The 24,991-nt window shown below is 53.2% G+C and overlaps 11 protein-coding genes across 11 annotated transcripts; 3 read left to right on the forward strand and 8 right to left on the reverse strand.

Moving 5' to 3' along the window:
• Positions 1-560: 560 nt before the first annotated feature.
• On the forward strand, positions 561-1,975 carry J4E79_004287 (uncharacterized protein; the record flags this gene model as incomplete). The annotated part of the gene is made up of 2 exons (XM_049353174.1): positions 561-834; positions 921-1,975. The coding sequence occupies 2 exons, from the start codon at positions 561-563 to the stop codon at positions 1,973-1,975; spliced, it is 1,329 nt and encodes a 442-aa protein (XP_049212553.1).
• Positions 1,976-6,681: 4,706 nt separating this feature from the next.
• J4E79_004288 (uncharacterized protein) lies at positions 6,682-7,715 on the reverse strand (the record flags this gene model as incomplete). The annotated part of the gene is made up of 3 exons (XM_049353175.1): positions 6,682-6,893; positions 6,956-7,259; positions 7,326-7,715. The coding sequence occupies 3 exons, from the start codon at positions 7,713-7,715 to the stop codon at positions 6,682-6,684; spliced, it is 906 nt and encodes a 301-aa protein (XP_049212554.1).
• A 722-nt stretch (positions 7,716-8,437) lies between these two features.
• On the reverse strand, positions 8,438-9,289 carry J4E79_004289 (uncharacterized protein; the record flags this gene model as incomplete). Its single annotated transcript, XM_049353176.1, has 3 exons — positions 8,438-8,895; positions 8,946-9,135; positions 9,182-9,289. The coding sequence occupies 3 exons, from the start codon at positions 9,287-9,289 to the stop codon at positions 8,438-8,440; spliced, it is 756 nt and encodes a 251-aa protein (XP_049212555.1).
• Positions 9,290-9,621: 332 nt separating this feature from the next.
• On the forward strand, positions 9,622-11,102 carry J4E79_004290 (uncharacterized protein; the record flags this gene model as incomplete). Its single annotated transcript, XM_049353177.1, has 2 exons — positions 9,622-10,791; positions 10,851-11,102. The coding sequence occupies 2 exons, from the start codon at positions 9,622-9,624 to the stop codon at positions 11,100-11,102; spliced, it is 1,422 nt and encodes a 473-aa protein (XP_049212556.1).
• A 221-nt stretch (positions 11,103-11,323) lies between these two features.
• Positions 11,324-12,052, reverse strand: CYP3_1 (Peptidyl-prolyl cis-trans isomerase H; the record flags this gene model as incomplete). Its single annotated transcript, XM_049353178.1, has 2 exons — positions 11,324-11,531; positions 11,586-12,052. The coding sequence occupies 2 exons, from the start codon at positions 12,050-12,052 to the stop codon at positions 11,324-11,326; spliced, it is 675 nt and encodes a 224-aa protein (XP_049212557.1).
• A 407-nt stretch (positions 12,053-12,459) lies between these two features.
• J4E79_004292 (uncharacterized protein) lies at positions 12,460-13,094 on the reverse strand (the record flags this gene model as incomplete). The annotated part of the gene is made up of 2 exons (XM_049353179.1): positions 12,460-12,719; positions 12,779-13,094. 2 exons carry the CDS (start codon positions 13,092-13,094, stop codon positions 12,460-12,462), a joined length of 576 nt encoding a protein of 191 aa, XP_049212558.1.
• Positions 13,095-13,588: 494 nt separating this feature from the next.
• J4E79_004293 (uncharacterized protein) lies at positions 13,589-15,073 on the reverse strand (the record flags this gene model as incomplete). Its single annotated transcript, XM_049353180.1, has 1 exon — positions 13,589-15,073. The coding sequence occupies one exon, from the start codon at positions 15,071-15,073 to the stop codon at positions 13,589-13,591; it is 1,485 nt and encodes a 494-aa protein (XP_049212559.1).
• Positions 15,074-16,508: 1,435 nt separating this feature from the next.
• Positions 16,509-17,595, reverse strand: J4E79_004294 (uncharacterized protein; the record flags this gene model as incomplete). Its single annotated transcript, XM_049353181.1, has 2 exons — positions 16,509-17,478; positions 17,531-17,595. The coding sequence occupies 2 exons, from the start codon at positions 17,593-17,595 to the stop codon at positions 16,509-16,511; spliced, it is 1,035 nt and encodes a 344-aa protein (XP_049212560.1).
• Positions 17,596-17,828: 233 nt separating this feature from the next.
• Positions 17,829-18,398, reverse strand: J4E79_004295 (uncharacterized protein; the record flags this gene model as incomplete). The annotated part of the gene is made up of 2 exons (XM_049353182.1): positions 17,829-18,307; positions 18,356-18,398. 2 exons carry the CDS (start codon positions 18,396-18,398, stop codon positions 17,829-17,831), a joined length of 522 nt encoding a protein of 173 aa, XP_049212561.1.
• A 131-nt stretch (positions 18,399-18,529) lies between these two features.
• J4E79_004296 (uncharacterized protein) lies at positions 18,530-19,855 on the reverse strand (the record flags this gene model as incomplete). Its single annotated transcript, XM_049353183.1, has 1 exon — positions 18,530-19,855. One exon carries the CDS (start codon positions 19,853-19,855, stop codon positions 18,530-18,532), a length of 1,326 nt encoding a protein of 441 aa, XP_049212562.1.
• A 419-nt stretch (positions 19,856-20,274) lies between these two features.
• J4E79_004297 (uncharacterized protein) lies at positions 20,275-22,908 on the forward strand (the record flags this gene model as incomplete). The annotated part of the gene is made up of 3 exons (XM_049353184.1): positions 20,275-20,394; positions 20,453-22,118; positions 22,169-22,908. 3 exons carry the CDS (start codon positions 20,275-20,277, stop codon positions 22,906-22,908), a joined length of 2,526 nt encoding a protein of 841 aa, XP_049212563.1.
• Positions 22,909-24,991: the final 2,083 nt, after the last annotated feature.

The raw sequence follows: 24,991 nt of genomic DNA on the forward strand, positions 1-24,991 counted from the left end.
GGCCAAGAAGGCACGACAGCTCATAATGAGAGTCGGTATCACTATACCGTTAGGCAGGTGGATACAGCTGGGCTACCTAATGCGCGCTATTCACAGCAATTGGATAAATGTGAACTAGAAAAGTATGGGGTACGGGCGTGATGTTGGGGATGGTGGGTCAGAACGGGCGTCGCGCGGGGAAATTAAAGCTTAGCTATACGGTATGTTGAATTCCATGCACAAATTCTACTGTTGCTTTAGACGTAGACGCTCATGGTTGACTCCGAAAGGCTGAATCTGGTGTGAGGGCAGGCTTGCAGGCTGCCAAAAAAGTAACGAGGCAGGAGCCATGTCATGAAGTTTACAGAGCACGTGCTGCCAACATACTACACCTTCTACTAATAGGCACCTACACAATCTGACGTATCGTTGAATTCCTAGATTTTCCGTTTCGTGGAAAGCAACGTCAGGAGATGTCATTCCCCTACCGAAGTTTGGACTGCAATGTTGCAGCAGCCAGACGACATGAAGCCGGCGCTAGTGAGGCGACCGCAACTCCACCCCACCGCGTCACCTTCAACATGCCACGGATACCAACGTCGCTCATTCGCAAGGCGCGCGCAATCGATCCCTACCTGCCTGCTCTTCTCGGGCCCTGTCGCGAATTGCACGCCGCCCAGAACGAGTTGCGATGGCTCCGCGAACATGTCGAGAGAGTCGCGAAAGCGCGTCGCGCCAAAGGAGACACGATAGCCAAGGCTTCTCTACTGCAACAATTAGTCAAGGATAGAGCCGCTGGGAAGCCATTACAGTATCTGTTAGGTACAGAGTACTTTGGCGACCTGGAAATACGCTGTAGACCTGGTGTCTTAATCCCGAGGTATACAGAACTATGGCTTCTCTCCGGCTCAAGGCTAATGACAAGGAAACAAACAGAGCAGATACAGCCGCTTCAATTACACACCTAACCGGTCTCCTACGACATGCGAAAGAACTCCCCTCCGAGGTACGCATACTCGACCTCTGCACCGGCACCGGCTGCATACCCCTCCTCTTCCACCACGAATTGTCCTCCGCCTCCAACAAAGTAGACCTGCGCCTTCTTGGTGTCGACATCTCCGACAAGGCCCTTGATCTCGCGAGATACAACCTCCAAAAACTGCGCAAGACGCGACAACTCCAAGACACTGGGAAACTCGACTTCATACAGGCGGACGTCTTGATCAATCCCTTTGACGACCAGACTGAAGGCGTCTTGTCGCTGACAGCTGCGCTCAATTGGGCAGGACAACCATCCTTCTGGGACATTCTCATCTCAAACCCACCTTACATCTCGCCAGCTGCCTTTTGGCACACAACAACGCGCTCAGTACGCGGTTTCGAGCCAAAGCTCGCGTTGGTGCCTCCACGAAGGATCAAGCAGACAGATAAAGAGCAAGGCGATCGCTTCTATCCGCGCCTGCTCCAGATCGCCAGAGACGTAGAAGCCAAAGTCGTCCTATTCGAGGTCGCAGACATGGAGCAAGCGCTTCGCGTAGCGCAGAACGCACGAAATCTAGACATCTTCGACGGCGTTGAGATATGGCGGGAACAACCCGATGCCGCCGGAGACAATGCGACCGAAGATGAGTTCGAAGTTGTTGGACAAGGCAACGCCCGATCCGTTCTCTGCTGGCGCGGCCGTGGGACATCATGGCTTGGCAAATCTGCGCCCCCGTCTTCACCACGCGACGATGCGGATCGTCTTTTTCGAAGCGCGCACACCAAGACGAAAGATGCAGAGGAAAAAGTTGCAGAGATTACTGAGAAGCAACGACTGGAACCGCAGTTTGATCTGAGCTACTTCACTGATACGAAGTACACTGAGATTCCTCTCCGTCGACAGCCTAATTGTCGGATGCCTAACGATGATGAACTACGGAGAGAGGCAAGTGAACGAGCTGTTTCTTCTATCAAGAGAGCGGTATCCGAACAAGCGAAAGACAAGGACAGGTAAAGCATGTACATGTATTTGTCCCGCCTCGTGCCGGCCACTATTGCATCTGGTGTGGTTTATGTAGCCTTTGGGCTCGACCTGCAGCTACGTTACTGCCACTCGCATCTCCGAATCGCCACATCGTTCTGGGGTTCCGGCTCTTCCATATCCTTTACTCTCGCTTCCCGTTCGACCACCAACACCTCTGAGCTTTTCTCGTAGTAAGAGCCAGCAACGGTTGCAACTGATATCTCGCGTCAAACCATGGCATTCCATTCGTCTGACTCTCGGTTACGTCTCTCCGGGAAGCAATATGCTACAACGTATGCGGCAAAGGAAGTACAAGTCGGAATTGCTGTCACTAGGCCGCCTTGCAGCGACGACTTCTGGACTAGGGCAACAAGGCCCATGCACACACTCGCTAAAGTGATTGTGAAGAGGATGTATCTGCATTGGTCAGATTGACGATACGAAGTAGTCGAGAGTCGTTGCTTACAAACGATGGTTCGATACCCGTTGGCATTGGACAAGGAAATACATCGCCGTCAACCAGGACCAAACCCCAAACACCCTGTTTTCGTAAGCATGCATCTTAGCATAGATCCAGCAAAGGCCACTTACATCCAAGACGCTTTGGGACTGATGGCACTGTCGTTGCGCATCATGAGCCACAACACGCTCGTAATGCCCATCGCCGGTCCGATCAGGGTACTCGAGAAGGCAGCAACTGCCTGTCCAATGAAAAGGAGGAGGGTAATGAAGAAACCAATAGGAAGGCGAGAAGCGTGGTTGTGACCCGCAGTGGCTGTGGACAGCGGGTGTGGTTCGTCGAGCGCGGCTGCGGGCGTAACGAGGGCCACGAAGGACCATGCGAGTATTAACCGCATTGGGACATGAACACACTTGCGTGTACGATTGTTGGACTGGGGCGTTGCAGCTACGAGGAGCCGCTCGCGTCCCTTGCAATCGGACTGCTCATGATGGAATGCGCTTCCCATGATGTAAGATGTACTGAAGTTTGACGCTGCGCTTAAAGGTGGGTAATGATAACCTCTAAGGATGCTTGGATGTAATGATGCAGTAAAGAAGTGCGTGACAATTAAATTCTTGGTCGATGGTATGCTTCAAAATTACTGTCCATAAAAAATTTCAACAGTTAACACAACATAAGATGCGGCTCTGTTGTGGTTCGCCTACTAGGCCACAAGGCAAAAGAAGGCAAACGTGCCTGAGCATCGAATATTGTTTTATGCACGCCAACCTAGTGCGAGAACGCTGAACCCAATCATTTGATGATACGGGTCACGATAGCCACAGCCACAGATACGTAAGTGAGTATTAGCAGGGGTTTGCCCTATCGTTTACCGAGTCAGCCTACGATATTCGTCTATGTAGTGGGCCATGAGCGGCTGCACGATGGTCTCTGGTGACACAAAGCGGGCTGGTATATCTACAGCTCAGCCGGGTACAGCACCAGTTGGACGCCATTCTTGTTCCGACGCTGTTCATTTGAGGCGCTTGCTACGGGCGTGCCATAGATCTTAAGTTTAAAAGAGTGATTGACTGCGAGACTTCAGAACTGGTTTTCATGCGTTGGATGTATACGCTCGTTGGGACTGGAGAGACATGTGACTACGAACTGTCCCCATTGAGCAACCACGATCACAACAGCTTTTTGTTTGGTGCTTGCAGAGAGCGCGACACGTAGTTCCAGGACAGTGGGAGACATTAGAATGAGTGAGTGGTGTAAGGTACGATATACAAATTCTCAAATTCATTCCGATCCTTAAGCTATGCAAACTTGTACACAAAAGGTGCATGGTAACACCGGAACGCCACGACCGAGTAATGAGTTGGTACGACCTGACATAGGAGAGATAGGCATGAACAAGATGAAAACCACACCCCGCGCAGTACCACACATCTGTCGAGATTCCTCCACATGTGCTTCAAGGCAGCAAAGGCGCCTTCTCTTCTGACACGGGACTTCTACAACGGGCGAACTGAACTGTTCTGTGAAGTATGGTGCTGAACAGTAAAGACAGCATAACGGTCCATGGTATGAATTGAAGAATGGCTTCTTGTAGTCCTCCTTTGAGAAGAAGGCCGGAGGCGGCACCAGACGTTATTCCCGCGAGGAGGAAATGGTCTTGCCATTGGTCGTAAACGTTGACCCGGTAGATGATAGTAGATGCGGCGAAGAATGCGATGGTCGATATAGCTGTGTGGCTGGCGCTGAAGGGGCCCGGCTCCAGCGCGAAAGAGCAGAACCAGTGGTTTTGACTAAGATCAAGTGCTGCTATCGCATCCGCAATGAAGCACAGGAGCAGTATGATCCACAGTAAGCTGCTCTGAAGCCGTGTGGTGGACTCCATAGTGCCGTCCCCGCATTTACAGCATAACCATCGTGGTAGTCTCATGGTGAAGGTTGGGTTGGATAGGTTGGTTGCTGTGGTATTTTAGGTGTAGGCGCTGTATATGGTTGGGTTGCGCCACCTTCGCGAGGTCGAGGTATCCGCGTTTCGTGCCGTTTTTGGAGGAGAAGTTGAAGTGATGTAGGTCCAGGCTGGGGCAGAAATGGTGGAAACCGTCGTGTGAACATCAGCTTATAAAAGATCCATCATCTGCGGTCGTATCACAGCTGTCACACGTCAATGCTAGCTAAGCTGACAGATAAGGCGGGGTCTTGTTGCCCTGTTCCGGGTTGATGCATCAGGCTGAGGCGCAAGCCAGACACCGGTGTGCGCTCAACGAGTCCTCCACCACGGACAGCGAACCGTAGCTCAGCAAACAGACTTGAATGTGCCACATTGTCACTGCGTTGTCACAAGGGCGTGGCTGAGTCTATCACACAGTTGTTGTTTTCTTCTCGTGTCACCACCCCCATGTACCGGTGGCAGCTTGCTCTGCGTCCTCCACCGTCTTCAGCGAACAGCGACGGGACACGCAGTAGTATCTCCGCCTTACTTTGTGCATGAAGCCGTGAAAATATGGGCTGAGATCAACAACACAGCCACCATTTCTTTTGCCCTGTCTTCGGGACCGGTCCGAGTTCACACACTGTGCCATGGAGGCTCGCATAGCGATCCTTTTTCTGGAGCTGTTCCCCCAACTTTCTCTTACAACTGCTTCCTGGTCGACGCTACACTTTTCAATCTCGACTTCTGTAGGTTGGTCCTTTACTTGCTCTGTGTATATCTGCTGACCTTTTTTAGAAAGTGACGACAACAGCACCGGAATGCAATCGAGCAACGACTTTGGTGCATCGCAACCTGAAAGCTCCGCTATCAATCGAGAGAATACGGCCATGGCTTCTCCCAGAATGAAGTCTTACCAAGATACGCTTTCCGGTGCCACTACAGCATCGACGACACAACTGCGCGTAACGACCGCACCTCGCACAACGTTCAGCGGGGCTTTGACATCTTTTCTTAGCCCGAGAATCCGACCATTGGCCAAAACAATCTTCGTTCCTCTGACGCTCTTCCTCTTTTTCACGAACTTGATCGTACCCGTGGCAGCGATGGACAACCAGATAGCGCTCGCACCGTACCCAGTTCAAAACGCTTACGGTGGTTTCACGGCGAACCCGCCTCCCGGGTTTCCTATACGCATACCTTTGGCTAGCATAGGCACGATGGCGTTCTTCGCTGTCGGATATATGGTGACCATGGCGAGTCAGATGTTGGGCCCGTTGATGGGTGTAACAAGTGTGCTGTGGTTCATCATGCGCAACGACGCAGCAGTTCAGCCGAGCTTCTCTTGGGCGTATGTATCCACTGTCCTATCTTTGCTGGGTTTTACTGATTTTCGAGGACAGTATCTTTGGCATTTGGTCCATCGCAATGATGATGTACCTTCGCTATCAGACACGTCGAGTGAAGCTTGACAGCCTGTAAGCCTCTTCGTGTAACATTGGGGCAAGAGTTATACTGACCTTGAATCAGATACATACTAGTCACACTAATATCCGCCGGGATATGTCTTTGCATCGTTGCGCTTGTGCAAAAAGCCTCGATACAGGGTGGGCTTGTCACTGCCATCCCTCCTTGCACTTCCTTCGCGGCGTATGCTGTTTCTTTTCTTTTCCCTGATCGCGGACAGCCTTTGCAAGAGTCTCCTGTCTAATTTCCATCCATCCTATAGCTTTTCTTTCGTTCTTAATGCTTGGTTTCTTACACTACAATGTATTGTGTGTAGAAGCAAACTACGACAGACAGAGGCCGTATTTTTCTTTTCATTGATGCATGGAGCGACCCCGCACTTGGTCAGCATTTGGCGCTCCCTACCCCTGCTCGCGGCTGAGGCTTTGTACATATTCCACGCCTCCGCAAATGAGCCATGCGATGTACACATATTACGCCCCCACAATGTTTTCCATATCAGTATTAGCTGCACCATGTAAATAATAACACATTTCTGCTGTCAAATAAAACGCTATTTGAATAATGTGAACGCTCGAATTGTCTTACGTCTTTAACCGACTGCACGAAAGACGGAAAGTCATATTCGTAGCCCACAAGTATGCGTGTGGATCGTAGGTTAACGTCTGATCCAATGTATGTATAGTTGCTTCAGACCCTTTCCATAACTCCTCGCTGTATACTCAAATTCCCAGAATACCAAACCCTACCCATTTTACCCTACACAAATAACATGATATACCAGGCGCCTGATCCAGATTGCCTGCTCGGCGTCTGTCCCTTTTGTTTATCTTTCCACGTTGCTCAAGCAGAGAAGTGACCACCCGAAGAGTCCTGCCCCGGGTTCGCCTGTTCGTAATTGAAGTGCTTAACGAAGCGGTAGTAGGCGGAAGCAAGAAGCGCACCGAGTAATGGACCAACCCAGTAGATCCAGTGATAACCGACGAACGACGCTGAAGCGACAGCTGGACCAAAGCTACGTGCAGGATTGAGTGAACCGCCGGTGAAGTATACACCTATGTACCGTCAGCGTCAAGAACTGGGACTTTGCTTCTTTTGGAAGTGAAGGGTAACGTACCGCCCATCATAGCTACAAACAGCGCTAGTCCGATGCCTATGGGTGCAAGAAACGTTGATTTGCTCTTCTCCGCAGCTAGCATGAGCACGACGAAGACGAGCTCGGCGGTCATGAACATCTCGATAAAGACTCCCTGGGCAATAGACGTGTCTTGGGACAGCGAAGTATTGACAGCACTGATATCCCCAGGAAACATAGCTTGGACGATTCCACCTGCGCACATGCATGCGAGTAGCTGGGCGGGAACGAGAAACAGGGATCGGATGAAGGGGAGTTGACCGGCAACTACCATGCCCACGGTAACCTGGGGGTATCTTAGTATCATCGACATTTCAACGCGTATCCTGAAGGATACTGGGAGCGTACATACCGCCGGATTGAACAACCCCCCGCTAATCCGAAAGAACGCCCACACATTGACCAGCAAACTGAAGCCATACACCAAAGCAATAAAGATATTCTGCTGACTGCTAGCAAACCCATTCAGAATCGACCGGTCACTTGCTTGGTTGATGATCATGAGCTGACCGGCAAAAGCAAAATAGAGAAACATGAAGGTGCCGACGAACTCTCCACTCGCTGCGACGAGGTGCCCTTCTAAACTGCTGAGGTGTTTCTTGGGTTCCGGGGCGGGGACGTCGTAGTCTGATTCATTGCGTGGGAGGGGACTGCTGTTTTCGCTTTGGCTTTGGCTTCTTTGGTGGCTGCGGGAACGGTGCGGTGGGGGTTTGGGCTCGCGGTAGGTGTTCATGCGTGGCATCGTCGGAAGATGAAGTCGGATTAGAGATTACTGGGGATGGGTATATTGACAAAGGTATTTGCAAAACAGAGCATAGAGAATAGTGATGAGGGACGACAGTTACGGCATGGACGCCTAAGTTGGGGAAACCCGACCTAAAAGACGACCTAAAAGGAATTACGGCCGCCGTTGTACGATAGCGGTCAATCATTCGGATTGACGCGTTTGTCATAGCCAACGGCACGGCGACGGCAGCATGACGATTGTGACGGAAGATGCACGTCAAGGGTCCACATATAGTCCGAACCATTAACTGTGGGGATCATCGCTTGTGAACGGCAAACTTCAGCCACGGCTGACTGGAGATAAGTCTTTTGTTAAGGCAGCACGGGGGATGATAGGTTTCGAAGTGTTGGAAGAGCAAGAATATGCCGTTGCACACGGCTGAAGCCACGACTAGCCTGACGTTGGTGGCTGTTACAGATGTCATGACGATGATCTGTGATTGGTACTAGGGACATGCCTGTCTGGAGGCTGAGATGTTGAACGAACGAAAGTGACTCCGCGGAAAGAAGCTCTGGAGATCTCGACGGCGCACGGGAGCTAAGAATGTCGAGAGGCTTGAAAGTCGGCCTAGTCGCCAATCTTGTTTTGTGTTGCGCTACACATCTATTTGAGTATGGACAAGCGGATACGAGTATGACAGCCTCGTACCGTGGTAATATATACAGAGATTTTAGATCTCACCTGCTTTTCTTACCCTGGACTTGGAACGTTTGCCGTTTCCTTCGGTCTTCCCAGCGTGCCCAGCCAGAATCAACGAGATCTTCTTGTACTACGAGATCTCGCACGCGCAACGTCCTCAAGACCCAGGTCTCGAGAGCCCAGTTTATCCAACCGGCTTTCCGCAAGAAGGTGGTGAAGCCGAACCAAGCTAGAGCGAAGAGGGCTCCGGCGGCACATCCGACGACAACCTGCTTTGGTGTATGGTAGCTCAAGTATATCCTGCTTGCTGCTACAGCTCCTGCGCAAACCATTGCTAGAAGCGAAAGGAGGACGCGACCGCCGAAGGAGAAGGGGGTGTGGGTTTCGGTCGGGTGTGGGACGTGCCGAAAGAGGAGAAACAGGCCTAGGGTGACGGAGAAGAAGGAGACGAACTGGGCATGCGAGGAGGGCATTCCGTAGCCCTTTCCATGCATTTCTGTAAAATTATCAGTACTACATTCACATAATATACTTTGCCAACATTACCCCGCGGCCGCTCTTCTTTGATGTATCTCTTCAGAACCCAGTTGAGCGCTTCACACGCCATTTGGCCTGCAAACATGAGGAATATCTCAATCTCGCGATTTGACCATATCAGCGTCGCATAGACGACGCATAGTCCCTGGGGCACCAGCGCAAGCCATGCGCAGAGGTAGGAGACGCGGTCGGCGGGATTCTAGGCGGATCAGCAGCGGCTCTGGCTGTCAGTAGATGAGACCAACATAGTGGACATGCGTCAAGGACAGCGACGCAAGCGGAGGGGCCTCCATAGCAGCTTCACGTGGGAGGTGAAGCGTGTCAAGAGTGAAGGGTGCACCTGCCGTGTCCATGACGGCGCAATCCCGGCGGTACCCTGTCGGCCTTGGCATGCGAGATGCCTCGGTGATGGGATTGTGCTGCATACATGCTCGCATCTGCTGCAACGGCCTGGCTCTTGAAAGCCTCTATGGAATCGCAGTGATTGCAGCCAGCGCCTGACTCACCATGGGCCTCTTCAAGGGGTCTTTTGCCTTTATGCGCTATCGATAGAGGAGAGTCGCCACGCCCTTTTCACACTTTCTTGCGACCGCATTCGACTTATCTCCGCCCTCTCTCCGCCGCCGCCACTTTCATATACAACCCGCTCGCCGATAGAAACGCGGCATTCCTACCATCTGCCGCTATGACCGAGTTCAACCTGGAAGACGAGCGCACCGAAGAGCTCAGCACGCTGCAGTCCATCTATCCGGAGTTGATCATCAACGATAGCGATCCGTACTCGGCCACTCTCGAACTGCTCGTCGCGCCCGCCAAGCCTCTGCCGATTACCTTTGAGCCACAGCAAGATGTCGAACGACTCCCATACCTACCTCCGCTGCGTCTCGAAATCATACTGCCTGCCGAATACCCCGAACATCTACCGCCTGTAATTCGATTGTCGACTTCGCCTTCATGGATCCACGAGGATCTGCAGGCCCGACTGACAACCGAAGCCAAGACACTCTGGGAGGAATATGGCGGGGGCTCTATACTCTTCTCGTATATCAGCTCTCTCCAAGAACAGGCTGAGAATGCCTTTGGCTTGGAAGACCTCACACTACCGTCGTCCATGCAGAAGGAGCTGGTCGACTATAGTCGGCGGATGAAGAAGGAACTGTTTGACAAAGACACATTCGATTGTGGAGTCTGTCTCGAGCCCAAGAAGGGATCCGCGTGCTATCGCATGGCCCGCTGTAGCCATGTCTTCTGCATCAACTGCCTCCAAGAATACTACGACAGCTGTATAACAGAGGGGAACGTCAACAACATTAAATGCATGTCCACGGAGTGCGGTAGTAGCGGGAAGAAGAAGGACCGGCTTCTGTCACCCAAGGAGCTGTTACAAATTCCTATATCTCGCGACCAGGTCGAGCGATACGCGAAGATTAAGCGGAAGAAGAAGATCGAATCCGATCCGAACATCGTATATTGTCCGCGCAAATGGTGTCAAGGCGCTATGCGGTCTGATAAATACCCGAAGATCACAGACGTTACTCAGATGGACGATTCGGACTCTGAAGCAGACGATCAAGGCCCAAGCCCTGAACCAGAGGCCAAGCAAGAACCCGGTCCGGAAAAGCGTGGCGTTGGTGTACGAGGCATGGAGCGGTTGCAAGTCTGCGAAGATTGCACCCTTGCCTTTTGTGTCATCTGCCTAGCATCGTGGCACGGAGACTTCGTACGCTGCGAGCCACGCAATGTCACAGAGCTTACCGAGGATGACCAGGCATCGCTCAACTTCATCATGAAGAACACCACACCATGCCCGTACTGCTCTGTACCCTGTCAGAAAGGTTACGGCTGCAATCATATGGTAAGTTCCGACCCTCATAAGATGCTTATGGCGCACATACTGACTTCGTGTCTCTGCAGACCTGCGCGCAGTGCCAAACACATTTCTGCTATATCTGTTCAGCATGGCTCAATCCGGACCACCCCTACCACCACTTCAACGAACCCAAGTTCAAGAGCTGCTTTCGGCGCCTCATGGACGGAGTCGAAGGCGATATGGACCAAGGCGGGCGACAGTGGGGTGGTAGGAGGGGAGCTGAGCAGCTGGCGGAGTTCTGGGAGGAGGAAGCTATGCGGATCCAGATGGCGGAGCTGGGCGAGCTGGTACAATAGCAGGGGTATCTTGTACAAGAGAAGAACTGAACAGGTGCGCTGCGGTCTACATTAGTATAAGAACGAACAACAATAACAATTGAGGCATTGTAGGGTTCGAGGCAGACCAAAGTTGCGCTGTTTTGCGTATATGTATTACATTATCATTACGGTTTCAAAACATGGATACCTGTGTACCGCGAATCGACCTGCTTTTATTACCTTCACGCATTCATCAACTCCTAGGCCAATGGCTTTGCGCCTGACAGCTGCCCAGATCCAGCGATGACGACATCGCTCAACGGCTTGTCACCAGGTCCAGTCCTCGTCGCCTCGATCTTCCTTATAACATCCATACCATCCAGCACCTCCCCGAATACGACGTGCTTGCGATCAAGATGCGGCGTGGCAGCAGTCAGAATGAAGAACTGAGAACCGTTGGTGTTGGGACTATGGAACAGTTAGCAGCGCCCCTCTAAACACTCGACATGAGAAGTAACCTACCCAGAGTTCGCCATACTCAACAGTCCAGGATGCGTATGCCTCAAGTCAAAGTTCTCATCATCAAACGAGTCTCCGCCAAAGATACTCGCACTCCCCGTACCATCCCCATTCATGAAATCGCCTCCCTGAATCATAAAGTTGGGAATAACGCGGTGGAAAGTGCTGCCCTTGTACCCGCCGCCGCGCTTCGCCTCGCCTGTGCAGAACTGGCGGAAGTTCTCTGATGTCGCAGGTACAACGTCGAGGAAGAGTTCCATTTGCACGCGGCCGGCTGGCTTGCCGCCAATCGCAATGTCGAAGTACACGATGGGGTTGTCGGGGGACCTGCGCGGTTTTACGGTGGGACCTTCATTGGCGACGGGGATGTTTTGTTGAGTTTGCGCGATTGATGCTGCGTTTTGCGACTGCGAGGGCCGCGCCATTTCGGTCGACTCGCCCGCTTTCTCTTTGCTGCCGCAGATACCCATCGTGAGGAACTTAGCTGGGGGGTTGTCGTGGAGCGAGTGTAATGTGGAGTTGTTATTACTTTGGCAGGGACAACAAGAGGGGTGATGTGCAACAGGGAAGTCTGGAGATCACAGAGCCCGAAAAGTTGGGGCTGAGGCTGACAATGGATGATGGCATGGAGCGCTACGGGAGAGCTAGCGGCATCTAGACTGTGGAGGAGAAACAAGGTTGGTGGGCGATCATTCTGGTACGTCATCGGTGGCATGTTTACTTTTCTCTGCATGTGCAGGTGCAGGTGCAGGTGCAGACGCAGGCGGATACATGGGGCACGTGTTTGTATTGATACGGACGCGACTTCCGACGGAATGCGCATGCGCGGCACCTACTATGGCCAAGTACTACACCACTTTGGACACAGTCCTCCCCTTTACGCGACCACGTTGACAGTGTAGAACACAATGGTATCCTGGATAACCTTGTGGATGTTTGCTGCCGCCGCAATGCCCTCGTCCAACTTCGGCTTGGGCGTAGCGAGGTTGAAGTTCTTCGCCGCTGCCGCGCTGAACGTGTCGTGGTCGAACTCCAACAGCGCCAGACTGGCGATAACGACGGCTGAGAAACCGTTCGCCTTGAACACGGGCTCTTTCTCTTGGAGGTGCTTGGTCGCGTTCGGGATGCTGACGTTGACTGTTCACAGCGAGTGTTAGCATTCTATCTGTGCGTGAAGAGCCATGATGAGAGCCTACCAGTTGCTACGACCGTGTTGATCAGATCGGTAGTATCCTTGATGGAGAATGGCGGCAGGGCCAGGGTTGCTCGTCGGAACCCTTCGCGGTTTACTTCGTGGATCTTCGCTACGCCCGCGAGCACTTCTTTGCCTTCAACAAAGGCGGTTTCGAAGGAGCCACCTTGGAAGGCTAGTACTCTCTGATCGAGCTCGAGAACAGCATTGTGGATGTTGACCACCGACTGAATCACATCCTGCGCCGTAGGCAAAATTTCCGCAACAGGCGCGCAGAACGCAATGGCGGGGAGGAGAAGGAGGGGAAGTGAGAAGTGCATGATGTAGGTGAGTATCTTGCGATTGAATCAATGATCTGAAGCGGGTATGAGATGGTAAGAGCAAAACACGAGTCAGAATGATGCTGAGCTGATAAAGAAAAGCAAATACCACATCCTACAGCTTCCTGTTATACAAAAACCTCATGGTGTACGGTGGAGCCGAGGCTCACCGTGACATGTCGATCTGGCGTCAAAGTAAGCAATTCGCAGGTTAGCAACCCCAGCTACTGAAAGTATATTCCGCGCGGGCCTGTCGATCACGAACACCTTCCCCGGATATGGCGCTGGGGACTAAGAACCTAGACACCTGCTTTCCGGCGACCCAAAATGTGACACGACCCCGTCTTGCTCAAAAGAGTATCCCATTTGCTTTACTAGAGATGTCCGGAGACAGAAGTAGATTTTTCTAATCACAGATCTGGACGGCAAGATACGATGTAACCCCTCCACTACCACTACCACCACCATGACTACTACCCCAATCCTCGCAAGTCTCAGTACCCCATTCCCATAATCTCCTTAGCAACCCTCTCTCCACTCCGGATAGCTCCGTCCATATACCCAGTCCAATACGGACTCGTCTCCGTGCCCGCAAAATGCAACCCCCCGGCCCTCATCGTCAGCGCCTGACCATACTTTGTGAGCACATTAGGCGGAGCAACCGCCACAGGTCCTCCTCTGGACCACTCCTCCAAGTCCCAGCGCTGCAACACAAACTCCGTGTTGGTCTTTGCTTCCTCGCCGAAATACCGCACGTAGTCTGACAGGATCTTCTCTTCGCATTCAGAGGGGCTGAGGGCGTCGAGCGCGCGCATTTCGTCGCCGAGGAGGAAGCCGAGGAGGGCGCCGAATTTGGTGTCTTCAGGTGTGGAGTCGAAGGTTACGCGTGTGGAACCGTTGTCGGAGATGACTTGGGCGTTTAGGCCTTCGGTTTTGCGCCAGAAGGGGGTGCTGTAGATGGGGATGCCTTTGCCGATGGATGGCATCTTCATTGCTTGGTTGAGCTGTTGACGGGTGGTGGGAAGGGCAGGTGAGAAGGTGATTTGACGGAGGAGGGGAGGCGCCATGGCGAGGACGACTTGCTTTGCATGGACTGTGCCTGCTCGGGATACTACTTTGTAGCCGTTAGATGTCTTGGTGACGGTTGAAACGGCGGCGTTCATGACGATGTGTTCGTGTCCGACCTTCTCGGCGAGTCGCTCTGGGATGAGACCAGTTCCGCCTACGACTCGCTTCTCTTGAGCTCCGCCTTGGATGCCAATCAGTCGAGCAAGTGTTCCGACGTTTGTCTCGTTTCCGCCTGCTGCGATATATGCGACGACGTAGAGTACAGAAAGTTCTCGGGGCTCCGCAGCCCAGATGGCCTTGCTGGCTGAGGTCAAGACGAAGGCGGCGTCCGCGTGGGGTGCTGCCTCATCGATGTACTGTTGGAACGTCATACTGTCAAGCTCCTTAGCCTTGGGATGCGTCCAGGGTGAACTCGTGTTGACTTCAGCTGCCCAATCGTCCAGTTGCTTCTGCGCACTGGCAACCAGAGGAAGAGACGCCATGTCCACTGGCGGTGAACCACCCAGAGCCGGGTCTGGAGTATAAGCTGTTCGTGTGCCGTTCCTCCACAAGATGGATTTCCCTTCGCTGTACGTGTCGAATGTCTGGAGTCCCAAGTCGGAAATCATCTCCAGTACTTTGTCTTGCGTTGGGCCGACGAACTCGGCGCCCACTTCCGTGACGCCCCCATTCTTCAGTGGGTGGTTGTAGACTTTACCGCCAACACGGTCTCTGGCCTCGAGCACAATGACGGATTTACCGCCGTGGAGAAGGTCTCGCGCTGCTGTCAAACCGGAAAGTCCTGCGCCTATCACGGCAACGTCGACGGATTCGGGGACTGCCGTCGCAAATGCGTAGCTCGAAAGGTAGGAGGAGAGCAGGAGGAGCATAGCACCCTTCCCGTTCCGGGGAGAAATGAACTGAGAATGCATGCTGGCGGTAACGATTGTGGTGGAGATTTGGAAGCTGAGATGTTCGTTGGTGGTGTCTTAACATCGATGAGCAGCTTCCTCATATATACTGACTACCCCATGTCTACGCGTGCAGGTATTCTTGAACCTATCCATGAGGCCTGAATCCCAGCCGTGGAAGTATGTCAGCGTCCGAATCCGACCAGAAGGGCCGTTACCTTCTGACTGTCAGTACATGCTCAGCCGTGTGTTACCTTGCTAGCACACAAGGTCCTACCTGTCCGAAATAGGTTATTCGCAAGGACAGCGCAATCAAGTAAGTGGTCAGCATAGCTGACTCGATTCAGTAGTGAGGCTTCTATATTCCGTTCGACTTGCTATGCCTAAGAAAGGTAAGTAAGTTCCCCGTTAATCTACAATTCGTCGGCTTCGGACCGGTCATGTTTCCGAAGCGGAGAGTGTACCCCCAATCCTTGTGATTTCTGGAGTTGTCAGCTCGTGGCTGAATTTTGTGGAACCCGACATGCCCTCTAAGCCGCCTCCTTCTTTGTCATCGGCTCGAATGGGAAAGTCTTAAACTAATCAACTCCATGTCGTGCGATGGTGCGTTGCAAAGTCCGGCTGGCTACCACGAGGAAACTCGTAGATTGGGTATTATGCCGAACACCTTAGGTAAAGATATCCGCTGCCTTGTACCTTGCTATGTATGAATGGTTAGTTGCCGCTACCTTTGCTATGGTACCTCGTGAACATGGTCGTAGAATGAGATCCTTCTTACAGTCGATGTGTCCGTCATGTTGAAATTGGCGCGCACTTTTACTTCATTCACTCGCGCATCTTCCTACTTGGAGAGATGTGTTGTTTATCGCCAGCCCAACAGATTCCGTCTTGCGAAACTACGTTCGCACACTGTTGATCGTTAGAGTTGCCGTCATGATCCACGCGTACTCGTCTTGATCGATACTGACGGGTCGGTCCTTCTACGGCCCAAGACTTCCGAGCCCCCCGAAACCTCCATTCATCTCGGGCCGGCCAGCGATGGAATCCGAAAACCGAAGGCAGAGAGTAAGACAGTCGATGTTCTTTGATGAGGGAGTTTGCCGCCGGTGATTGTTGACGACAGGGGCCTAGAGGTAAACGCAAGCTGGGCTATTTCTGTTAGATTAGGTAGCCTAGCCTAGCCGAGCAAGAAGAGAGATGGAAAGTGTGACCTCTTGGACATTGGTGAATTTTGTGCTAGATAATGGTATGGTCGCCGTCGTGAAATCCCCAGATACAGCAAAGTTTAACACCCCGGATGTCATATCCAAATAGTGCACTATGGCAGCATCTAAGAAGTAGGGACTCTGTGGTAATAGAGTCTCGCGGAGCATGATGACCCTGAAAAGCTGATACGTCGAGAAGCTGTTGAGCATGCACCTCATCGTATCCCCGTCCCAGCATACTGCCCACGATCCTAGACACCGATCAGACCCGCGTTGTCATTTCCCTTAACCTCCGTCTCGAGCTCTTGCACCCATTCGCCAATAACTTTACTAAAAGGGTTGGGCTTTCGTCTGACGGTTCTAATCGTGCACCGATAGCCCAGCTTTTGTAGACGTAGAAAGGCAGGACGTATGAGAACGAGGAATGCTCTTAACGCTGCCATCGGATCTTCGCCGAACCCACATCTCACGCTGAGATCTATTTGCGTCGCTTCCTTGAGTGAGAACAAGCTGTCGAGAGCTTCCATTAGGCTCTTTTGCCAATGTGAGTCTATTTCTCCTCTCCAATAGCTGATTTGAACTTCGAAGGCGAACTTCGTGATCATCTCACGAGGTCGCAGCCCGGCCCCAAAACGGTCGTTGTTGAGCAACGTGTTTAGCCATTCGGCCGGCCATCCTTCGCAGATCCAGTCTGCCCACATGTTGAAGGTGCTATTTCGATACCAGGCTTCCATAAGCTCTTGAGCTACTCCGGGACTGATGATGTTGTCTCGCCAATAATGTTCAGGGCAAAGCCAGTCGTCCTGTGAGCGAGGTTGTGGCGCAAAGTATAGATCGTAATCGAAATACTTGGGATTTACGTGGTCGACTACGTGCAGTAGATCTGATTCTGCGCAAGGATAGCAAGGCCGAAGGGTGATATCGAGTTGGTGTGGGGTCAGGTACTCGTAGACCATATCGCGGATTTCACGTGGCAGTGTCGTGTACATGGCAGGTCCGATAACGCGACACACTGCGATGTTGTACAGCTCGGTAGCTTTCCCAAGCTCCTCGACAAAGTCTCGTGCTAGGCCCAAGTTCGACTTGATGAGGTCCATGGTGGGCGCTGGAGAACCGTCGGCTTCTGCGATGACGTGCATGAGATCTTGGAGGCCGTCATGGCGACCGACAAGTTGTTGGTAATCGTCGAGCGTGTCCTTCTTCCGTTCAAGTCGCAACAACCTGGAGGGAATTAGTATCATTCACCAATTGCATCTCACTCTTGATAACTTACCTGCATAGTGTCTCCCACCACTTCACTGTCTCGTATGATTCAACCATGTATGGTGGGCGTGCCATGATGGTGTTGCAATTTACAGGTAGGAGAAGACTGCAGAGTTGGATTATTCAGATCGGACAAGGCAAGAGCGCGGGCACGGCCACTGGAGTAAGACAGAGGTGACGATTGTAGCGCACGGACCTGGAGCGCGTGTTCACGTGAACGCTCCTTCATGCAGTACAGGGCAACCAAGAGCAAACAACAATCAGAGTCATGTTTCAGAGAGCATGCGATGAATTCCGACTCTTTGCCCTTACGATTTTGCAAGCTTCTCCAATGCGTCTCCATCCACACGCAAGCCTACCCATGCCGTCTTCCTTTGCGCCCCTATGATCTCGCTCTCGTAGAACTTCAGACTGGGCTCATTCCAGTCCAGGCAGCTCCATTCGAGCCTCCTACCTCCGACCTTGAGCACCTCCCCAGCGAGCTCCTTCAGGAGTCTCTTGCCATAGCCCTTCTTCCTGTAGCTCTCCTTGACGAACAAGTCTTCCAAGTAGATGCCTGGCACGCCTGTCCATGTGCTGTAGTTGTAGAAGTATAGAGCCATGCCTGCTACCGTGCCGTCGGGGTCGCTGAGGAGGAGTGTACGGGCGAAGCCTTCGGAGAAGGTCGAAGTGGAAGGATCGTAGTGTGCGAGGGTGCGCTTGAGGATTTCTTCAGTTGAGTCAACCTTGTCACTGGCGTTTTCGTAGAGCGCAAGCTCCTTGATAAGGGCTAGGATGGTAGGAACATCTGTACAGGCTGTTAGTAGACTTCTACTCTAGGCTGGGGATACTCTACCTTCGCGGGTCGCGTGGCGAATTGTTGCGCTTGAAGATGCCATTGTGGTTGTCAAAACGTTGCTCGATGCACTGTGACGATCAAAGTACGGTGCTGAGTGCTGCCTACTTTATGGACATGTAAGACGCGCCCTACAGCGTTCCAAGTTTGTGGGGTAGTGCCCCGCCTCCAGGGCTACGACGCTTCCCGCTTTTGTCCTCTCGCAGCAGCACGTTTCCTCTTCCACTCATCCAATTCCTTGCGTATTGGGTGCTCTTCTGGAAGCCGTTCGGCAAAGAAGGGAAAACGCATGTATTCGCCCTCGGCATTCCGTGGCTGGACATGCTGTGATTTCTCGAGCAGATGCTTCTTGGGCGTCTTCGGGATCTTGCCTGTAGCATCAACACCCGCAAAGAGCGTTTCATCTGTAGGGACGTTGTAGAGGCTGGGTTTAATGTACTTCATAGGTTCGCCCCAGATTGTTTTCCATCGCTTCTGCTCGTCGTCGTACTCGACCTTGCAGCAGAGCATGAGGAGCTTTGTATACATGCGTTTCATGAACCTAGGGTTGATGGTATGCGGTCGCTGCACGCCTGCAGGCATGTCTGCCCTGCTGGGCTTGTCTAAGGCAATGCCTTCTTCTACTGTGCGGGCGAAGATGTCGTCTTCTACGACTGGCTCAGCACTCAACACTGAAGCGCGGCCTCTCCGCCTGACCAAATCGACCTTTCGGTCCCCAACAACCATGGCATGTATATTATCCCACTCTTCGGTCGGTAATGGAGGGAGTATTCTCGTCATAGTCTCGGCATACCAGCGTCGGACGTTGTTGACCGCGCGCTTGATTGGCATGGGTCGCTCCCAGACATTGTTGATAGGCGTCTTCATGGCTGGACGCTTGATCCCTCGGTGTATGGAGATGCCCTTCTGGCACTGCGACTTGAGGACGGCGCGCAATCGGGAGTAGCGGCTAGAGATGTTGATGGTATACTCGGTCTTGGAGGCGGCTTTGGGCGCATCGAAATACTGCAGATAGCGCTTATTGCTGTAATAGAGCTTCTGCAGCGGTGCCTGCCCTGGGTCGACGGGCGTTGCGAGTGCGCCGCCGTCCATGATATGGTCTGGCGTCAGCAACCTCTCCAGCAGGATGTACTTTCTCCTTCCCATGCGCCCATAGGCGAAGAACAGGACCTTCTGCAGACATGGTATCTCGCCCAGGTTGGCCCGGCGCAGGAAGTTCAGGCCCTTCTGCCCTTTCCTGAGCATTGGTCGTGTGCGCTCATTGATAATGGCTATCTGCCGCCTCTTGAAGCTCCTGTGCCTGTACTTCTCCACGGCCTGGACGTCGAAGGAAGCCGTCGCATTTTGCTTGGGCTGATAGGCCTTGAATCGGCTGACGATGTAGCGGCGGAAGTAGGTGCGGGCTGTCGCATCGGGCAGATACGACGCCTCACGCAGCAGGGCACGCAGCAGATGGACTGGCCGCAGACGTGACGCGCTCTGCTGGAATGGCGTAGGCATGCGGGAGACGAGCCGGAAGGTAGCAGACGGGTCGTGGCCGTGCTCTGGGCAAGGAAACTCGGGCGGCGGCTGATTGGCCGCGACGCGTAGACGCGACCTCTGGAATCTCCACTCCTCTAGAGTCTCCACGAGCGACGGCACATTCACCCCCCGCCCACCCGCATATCAACATCGAGTCCTGATACGGCGCATATCGCCTATCGCCCATCGCACCCTCCACCGAGGCTTCCGCTTACGGCCCACGCCTGCGCACCCCGACTGCACCTGCCCACGCTGCGCTCAGTCTGTGTCCGCGCCTGCCCCCATGATCGTTTGACCCGTACAGTCACCATCACCACGCCCGCCAGCACTGCGCTGACATAATGCAAGTCGCGCGCTCGTCGCTATCCTTTCCCGCAGGTTCGCCGCCCCAGTCGGCCATGTACGCCAACTCTCCCCACAGCCAGGGACTCATGGCTGCGCCCGCTGGCTTCAACCGGTCCTTTTCCGACATGAACGGCTACCAGCAGCACGCCATGGAGAAGCCCCAGATATACACCGTAGGCACCACCACCACCACAGCATTTGCGCAGTCGCACCAAGTCGCTGACAATCTAGGCTGTTTACTCGGGCGTCTCTGTCTACGAAATGGAAGTCAATCGGGTCGCCGTCATGCGCCGACGCTCTGACGGCTGGCTCAATGCCACCCAGATCCTCAAGGTGGCTGGCGTTGACAAAGGAAAGCGCACCAAGGTCCTCGAGAAGGAGATCCTGAACGGCGAACACGAAAAGGTCCAGGGCGGCTACGGCAAGTACCAGGGCACATGGATCTGCTACCGCCGCGGCAGAGAGTTTTGTCGCCAGTACGGTGTCGAGGATGTCTTGCGCCCGCTGCTGGACTACGATGTCAGCGTTGATGGCAACCAGGGACAGGGCCAGGGCATCGAGACGCCCACCAAAGAGCAGGCCATGGCAGCAAACAGGAAGCGCTTCTACACCCAGAGCATGGACGGCCGCACTACTAGCCAGAGTGTCGGCGGTACCTTTTTCAGCAACATCTCCTCGACAGCCACCAGCGCACTTGCCGCCATGAACAAGGTCGCGCGACTGAATTCACCCGCACCGCGACCCGCTTCCTCCTCGCAGGGCCGGAGAAGCATGGCACGGCCGTCACAGGGACCCCTCGCCAGCCAAGAATCGTTCCGCACCAGCAGCCAGCAGAGCGTAGCATCGGAGCGTAGTTTCAGCGGGCAGAACGGACACACCGACTCAGCCTATGGCACAGGCCTTGAAGACCCGCAAGAGCCGCCAAGGAAGCGCATGCGAACATCCCAAGATGAATCCTACTCACAACCCAACGGCGCAGACATGTCTATGCGCGATCTAGGCTCGCCGACAGAACCAAGCGAGAGCTTCTACCAACACCAGACAGGACAGCGCATTGCACTTCCCGATGGCGAGGTTCCCTCAGCCCTGCCACCTCTACCGCACCCCGACACCAAGCACAACGAAGAGAAGCAAGCCATGCTTACGGATCTATTCGCGGATCAGACTAGGACAGACTTCACGAACCATCCAGCCATTCTTCACCTCTCTGGCGCAGATCTGGACATGCCAATTGACAACACCTCAAATACAGCTCTACATTGGGCTGCGACACTGGCCCGAGTCTCGTTGATGAGGCTATTGGTTTCCAAAGGAGCAAACATGTTCAGAGGAAATGCCTCCGGTCAAACACCACTAATGAGTGCAGTCTCCGTCAACAACAGCCTGGACCACAGCTGCTTCCCAGAAACGCTCGAGATCCTGGCGCCACTTATCGAACTCCGCGACTCCCAGGGACGGACGATACTGCATCACATCGCGGTGACCTGTGCCATAAAAGGGCGTGCGGCCTCCAGCAAGTACTACCTCGAGGCACTTCTTGAGTACCTCGTACGCAGCAACATTGGCGCCAACCAGGTGCCTTCTTTCCACGACACCAGCAACTACCCGAAACCAATAGGATTGATGAGGTTTATGCAAGAGATGGTCAACGCACGCGACAAAGCCGGCAACACAGCACTCAACCTAGCCGCAAGGATAGGCAATCGCAACATTATCTCTCAGCTCATGGAAGTTCAGGCGGACCCGACCATACCCAATCACAAAGGCACGAGACCCATCGACTTCGGTGTTGGCAGCGATCTTGGCGATGGCGAAGTCATAATCGCCGCAAACAGCCCCAGCAAGGGCAAGGCGCCCTTGAGCAAGGTCGAAGAGACCAGCCGAGAGATACAACCCTGTAAGTTTGAATTCGTGTCTATTACGAGAATCCCACTAATATGATTACAGTGATGAATGGCATTCTCCAGTCCGCTTCAATGCAGTTCACGCAAGAAGCGCGTCTGAAACAAGACACCATAGATCAAACAAATGAGCTGATCACCCAACTATCTACTCAACAGAAGCAGGAGCAACAAAGGCTGGAGTCACTACGTGCTCGGTTACGTTTACGACAAGATCGCGCTAAGCGGATATCGAATCTGAAGCGTTGGCTTGAGCCACAACGGCATATGCTTTCTGTCAATGCAGGGGACATCGATTTGCACGAGAAGAAGAGGATAGGATACGCCGATGTGGAAGGTGCAGGCATGCTCATCAAGGAAGACGACTTGCCTTACGAGCTCCGGCAAGCAGGCGACCATCTGGATTGCCGCGCATCAGATGGAGCCCCCTATCTGTCGACAACCATTCCACTGGATCCTGCAACGCTCAAACAGGTATCGCATCAGCCACAATATCAGGCCTATGCAGTCCAGCAACTCCCCGCCGCCTCCGTCCTCCAACAACGACTACACACCTACACGAACGCGAACGGTGCGCTACTCAAACGGAGCAAGATGCTGAAAGAGAAGGACGGGCAACTGGAGATGATGTACCGCAAGGTCGTCAGTCTTTGCACAAAGGTAGAAGAGAACAGGATTGAAGAGTGTCTTGAAGGTCTCGTCGCGGCTCTGGACAGTGAAGAAGGCGAGGGTGTGGAGGTTGGCCGCGTCAGGGAATTTCTGAGGAAAGTCGAGGGCGTTGAGTAAGAGTTATCTACGATTGACACATGCCGTTGGTTTAACCAACAATGGATCTGGACTTTGCGACGCACACTGATGGTCATGCCGGCGAGCGGACATTCTGGCGTTGAGGGGTATCTGGACGGGACGGTTTTAAACTTGCTTGCCTAGGCAATGTATTGTAGCGCTTCAGTGCGGTTACTCTACCGGCGTATCATCTGACTTCGGTCCGAGAGGCTAATGCCACGAGTTTGCGCAACGCCCTTGTCAATACTATAATACTTTACCACTTTTACGCCTTATCGTTGTTGGCGATTGCGTAAGCCCAGGCAGCAGTCTGAGCTAAGTGGAATGACTCTGTCTCGATGCGCTAGACCCATGCAGTGGAAGCGAGCCGCTCCTGTCAGCCCTGGAGCCGTGTACAAGCAAACTTCAGCGCCTTGAACGCTCCTACCTTCCTACACCACAATTCCTGCCAAGCATCATGAACACTCACCTCACCGATCAGCCTTTCCGCCTTCTTGATCTACCACGCGAGCTACGAGACAATGTCTACGAATTTGCGCTAGGCTTCGATAGCTGTCGAACAGCTCGCTATACTATCCGCGAATACTTAAACCTGCATGCGGAGGCACCCATAGTAAAGCGGCGACGTCTTGGCATTAATATACTCCTCGCAAACAAGCAGATCTATGATGAAGCAAAGCCCTTCCTGTCAAACAGCAACACTTTCGTGCGCGTCGAGGTTCAGAATGGTAATATACAAGACTGGTTCCACGGGCCCAGCCAACCGATCCACATCTTTTCCATCAGCCACACTGGTGGCTGCATACCAGAGCTACACCCCAGTTTGAGCGAAGAAGAGCCAAAGGTCTTCCCGCATTGTGAGATGGACCTCGTCTTTCAGCTCGACCGGTCTCTTGGATCCTCTCGCTCCTCTCGCTCCTTGACAACCAGGATAGTGATGTTTTTGTCGGACCTGAGCGAATTCTGCAAGAGATTGGAGACTGAAAGGATGCACCATGGCCACACGAAGATACCAGATATGGGGGTAGAGTTACGCGTCACACTGAACGCAGGTACGAACACTGATGCGGAAGGAAATTGCGAGGTTCCTTCACGGCGTATTCAAGAACAGCTATTACAACCCATACGAGATGGCATCCGTGGCTGTCGCCGTCTCACGATGGAAGGCTGCGCCCATGAGGATCTTCTACAAGACACCATGCAAATCGTCAAACAACCACACTGGCCCGATGCTCATGTTCTCCTCACCGAGCTTTCGATACACAGAGAACGCGCTGATGACGCTGAGCATGCCAAGAATGACTTGGCTTGCGTAGCCGCCTGCACAAAAGGTATCAGCGTAATCGACCGTCTATCCAATCGCCATACGCGTTTCGATGGAGGACGTCTCCCTCCATACATTCGCGCCGTTTTGGACGAAGTAAAAGAATATTCCTATCACTTCCACATCACCATCGCCCGATGCCTACTCACCCAGCTCAATCAGGTCTCCCTTTCAGAAGATACCCGTCGAAGAAGTTCGGAGGAGCTATTCGAGGAGCTATCTACCATCTACGCAGATGTGTTCCACGTCCTCCAATACATTGTGCAAGGCGAATTCCACAAACCCGGCAGAGAACCTGGAGTTAACTGGTTTCCCACCTTCACATACCGACCCTGCTGTTTTCCGTGCCAGGAGTCATACTACCTACTCGCGTCAGCTGGACGCATCGTCCTGGAAAATGCGGATGTGAGTGTGGATGTTAATGTGAAAAAATTCCCAGGACGTCAGACCCGGGTGCAATTCATCAAGGAAACGAGAGCATATTTGCGCAAGGCTTGGGAGACAAGTTGGAAGAACGAGGTATATATAGCGGAGAGGAGACGGTTCGAGCGGGTTGCGGGTGTGGGTGTGGATGTAGATCCGTGGTCGGTGCAGAGGAGGTCTATGTGGGTTGCGCCTCCGGGTTCAGTGCGCGGCCCTCGTGGTTGTTGTTCACCGTCACAACGATGGAGGAGAAACAGAGGAGACGGTTCGAGCGGAATGCGGGTGTGGAGGTAGATCCGTGGGAAGTTGATGGGTAGATGGGTTTGCAATCGTTAT

This window comes from Alternaria viburni (assembly GCF_023758015.1).
Source record: "Alternaria viburni strain BMP 2772 chromosome Unknown scaffold_7, whole genome shotgun sequence".
NCBI classification, from domain to species: domain Eukaryota; kingdom Fungi; phylum Ascomycota; class Dothideomycetes; order Pleosporales; family Pleosporaceae; genus Alternaria; species Alternaria viburni.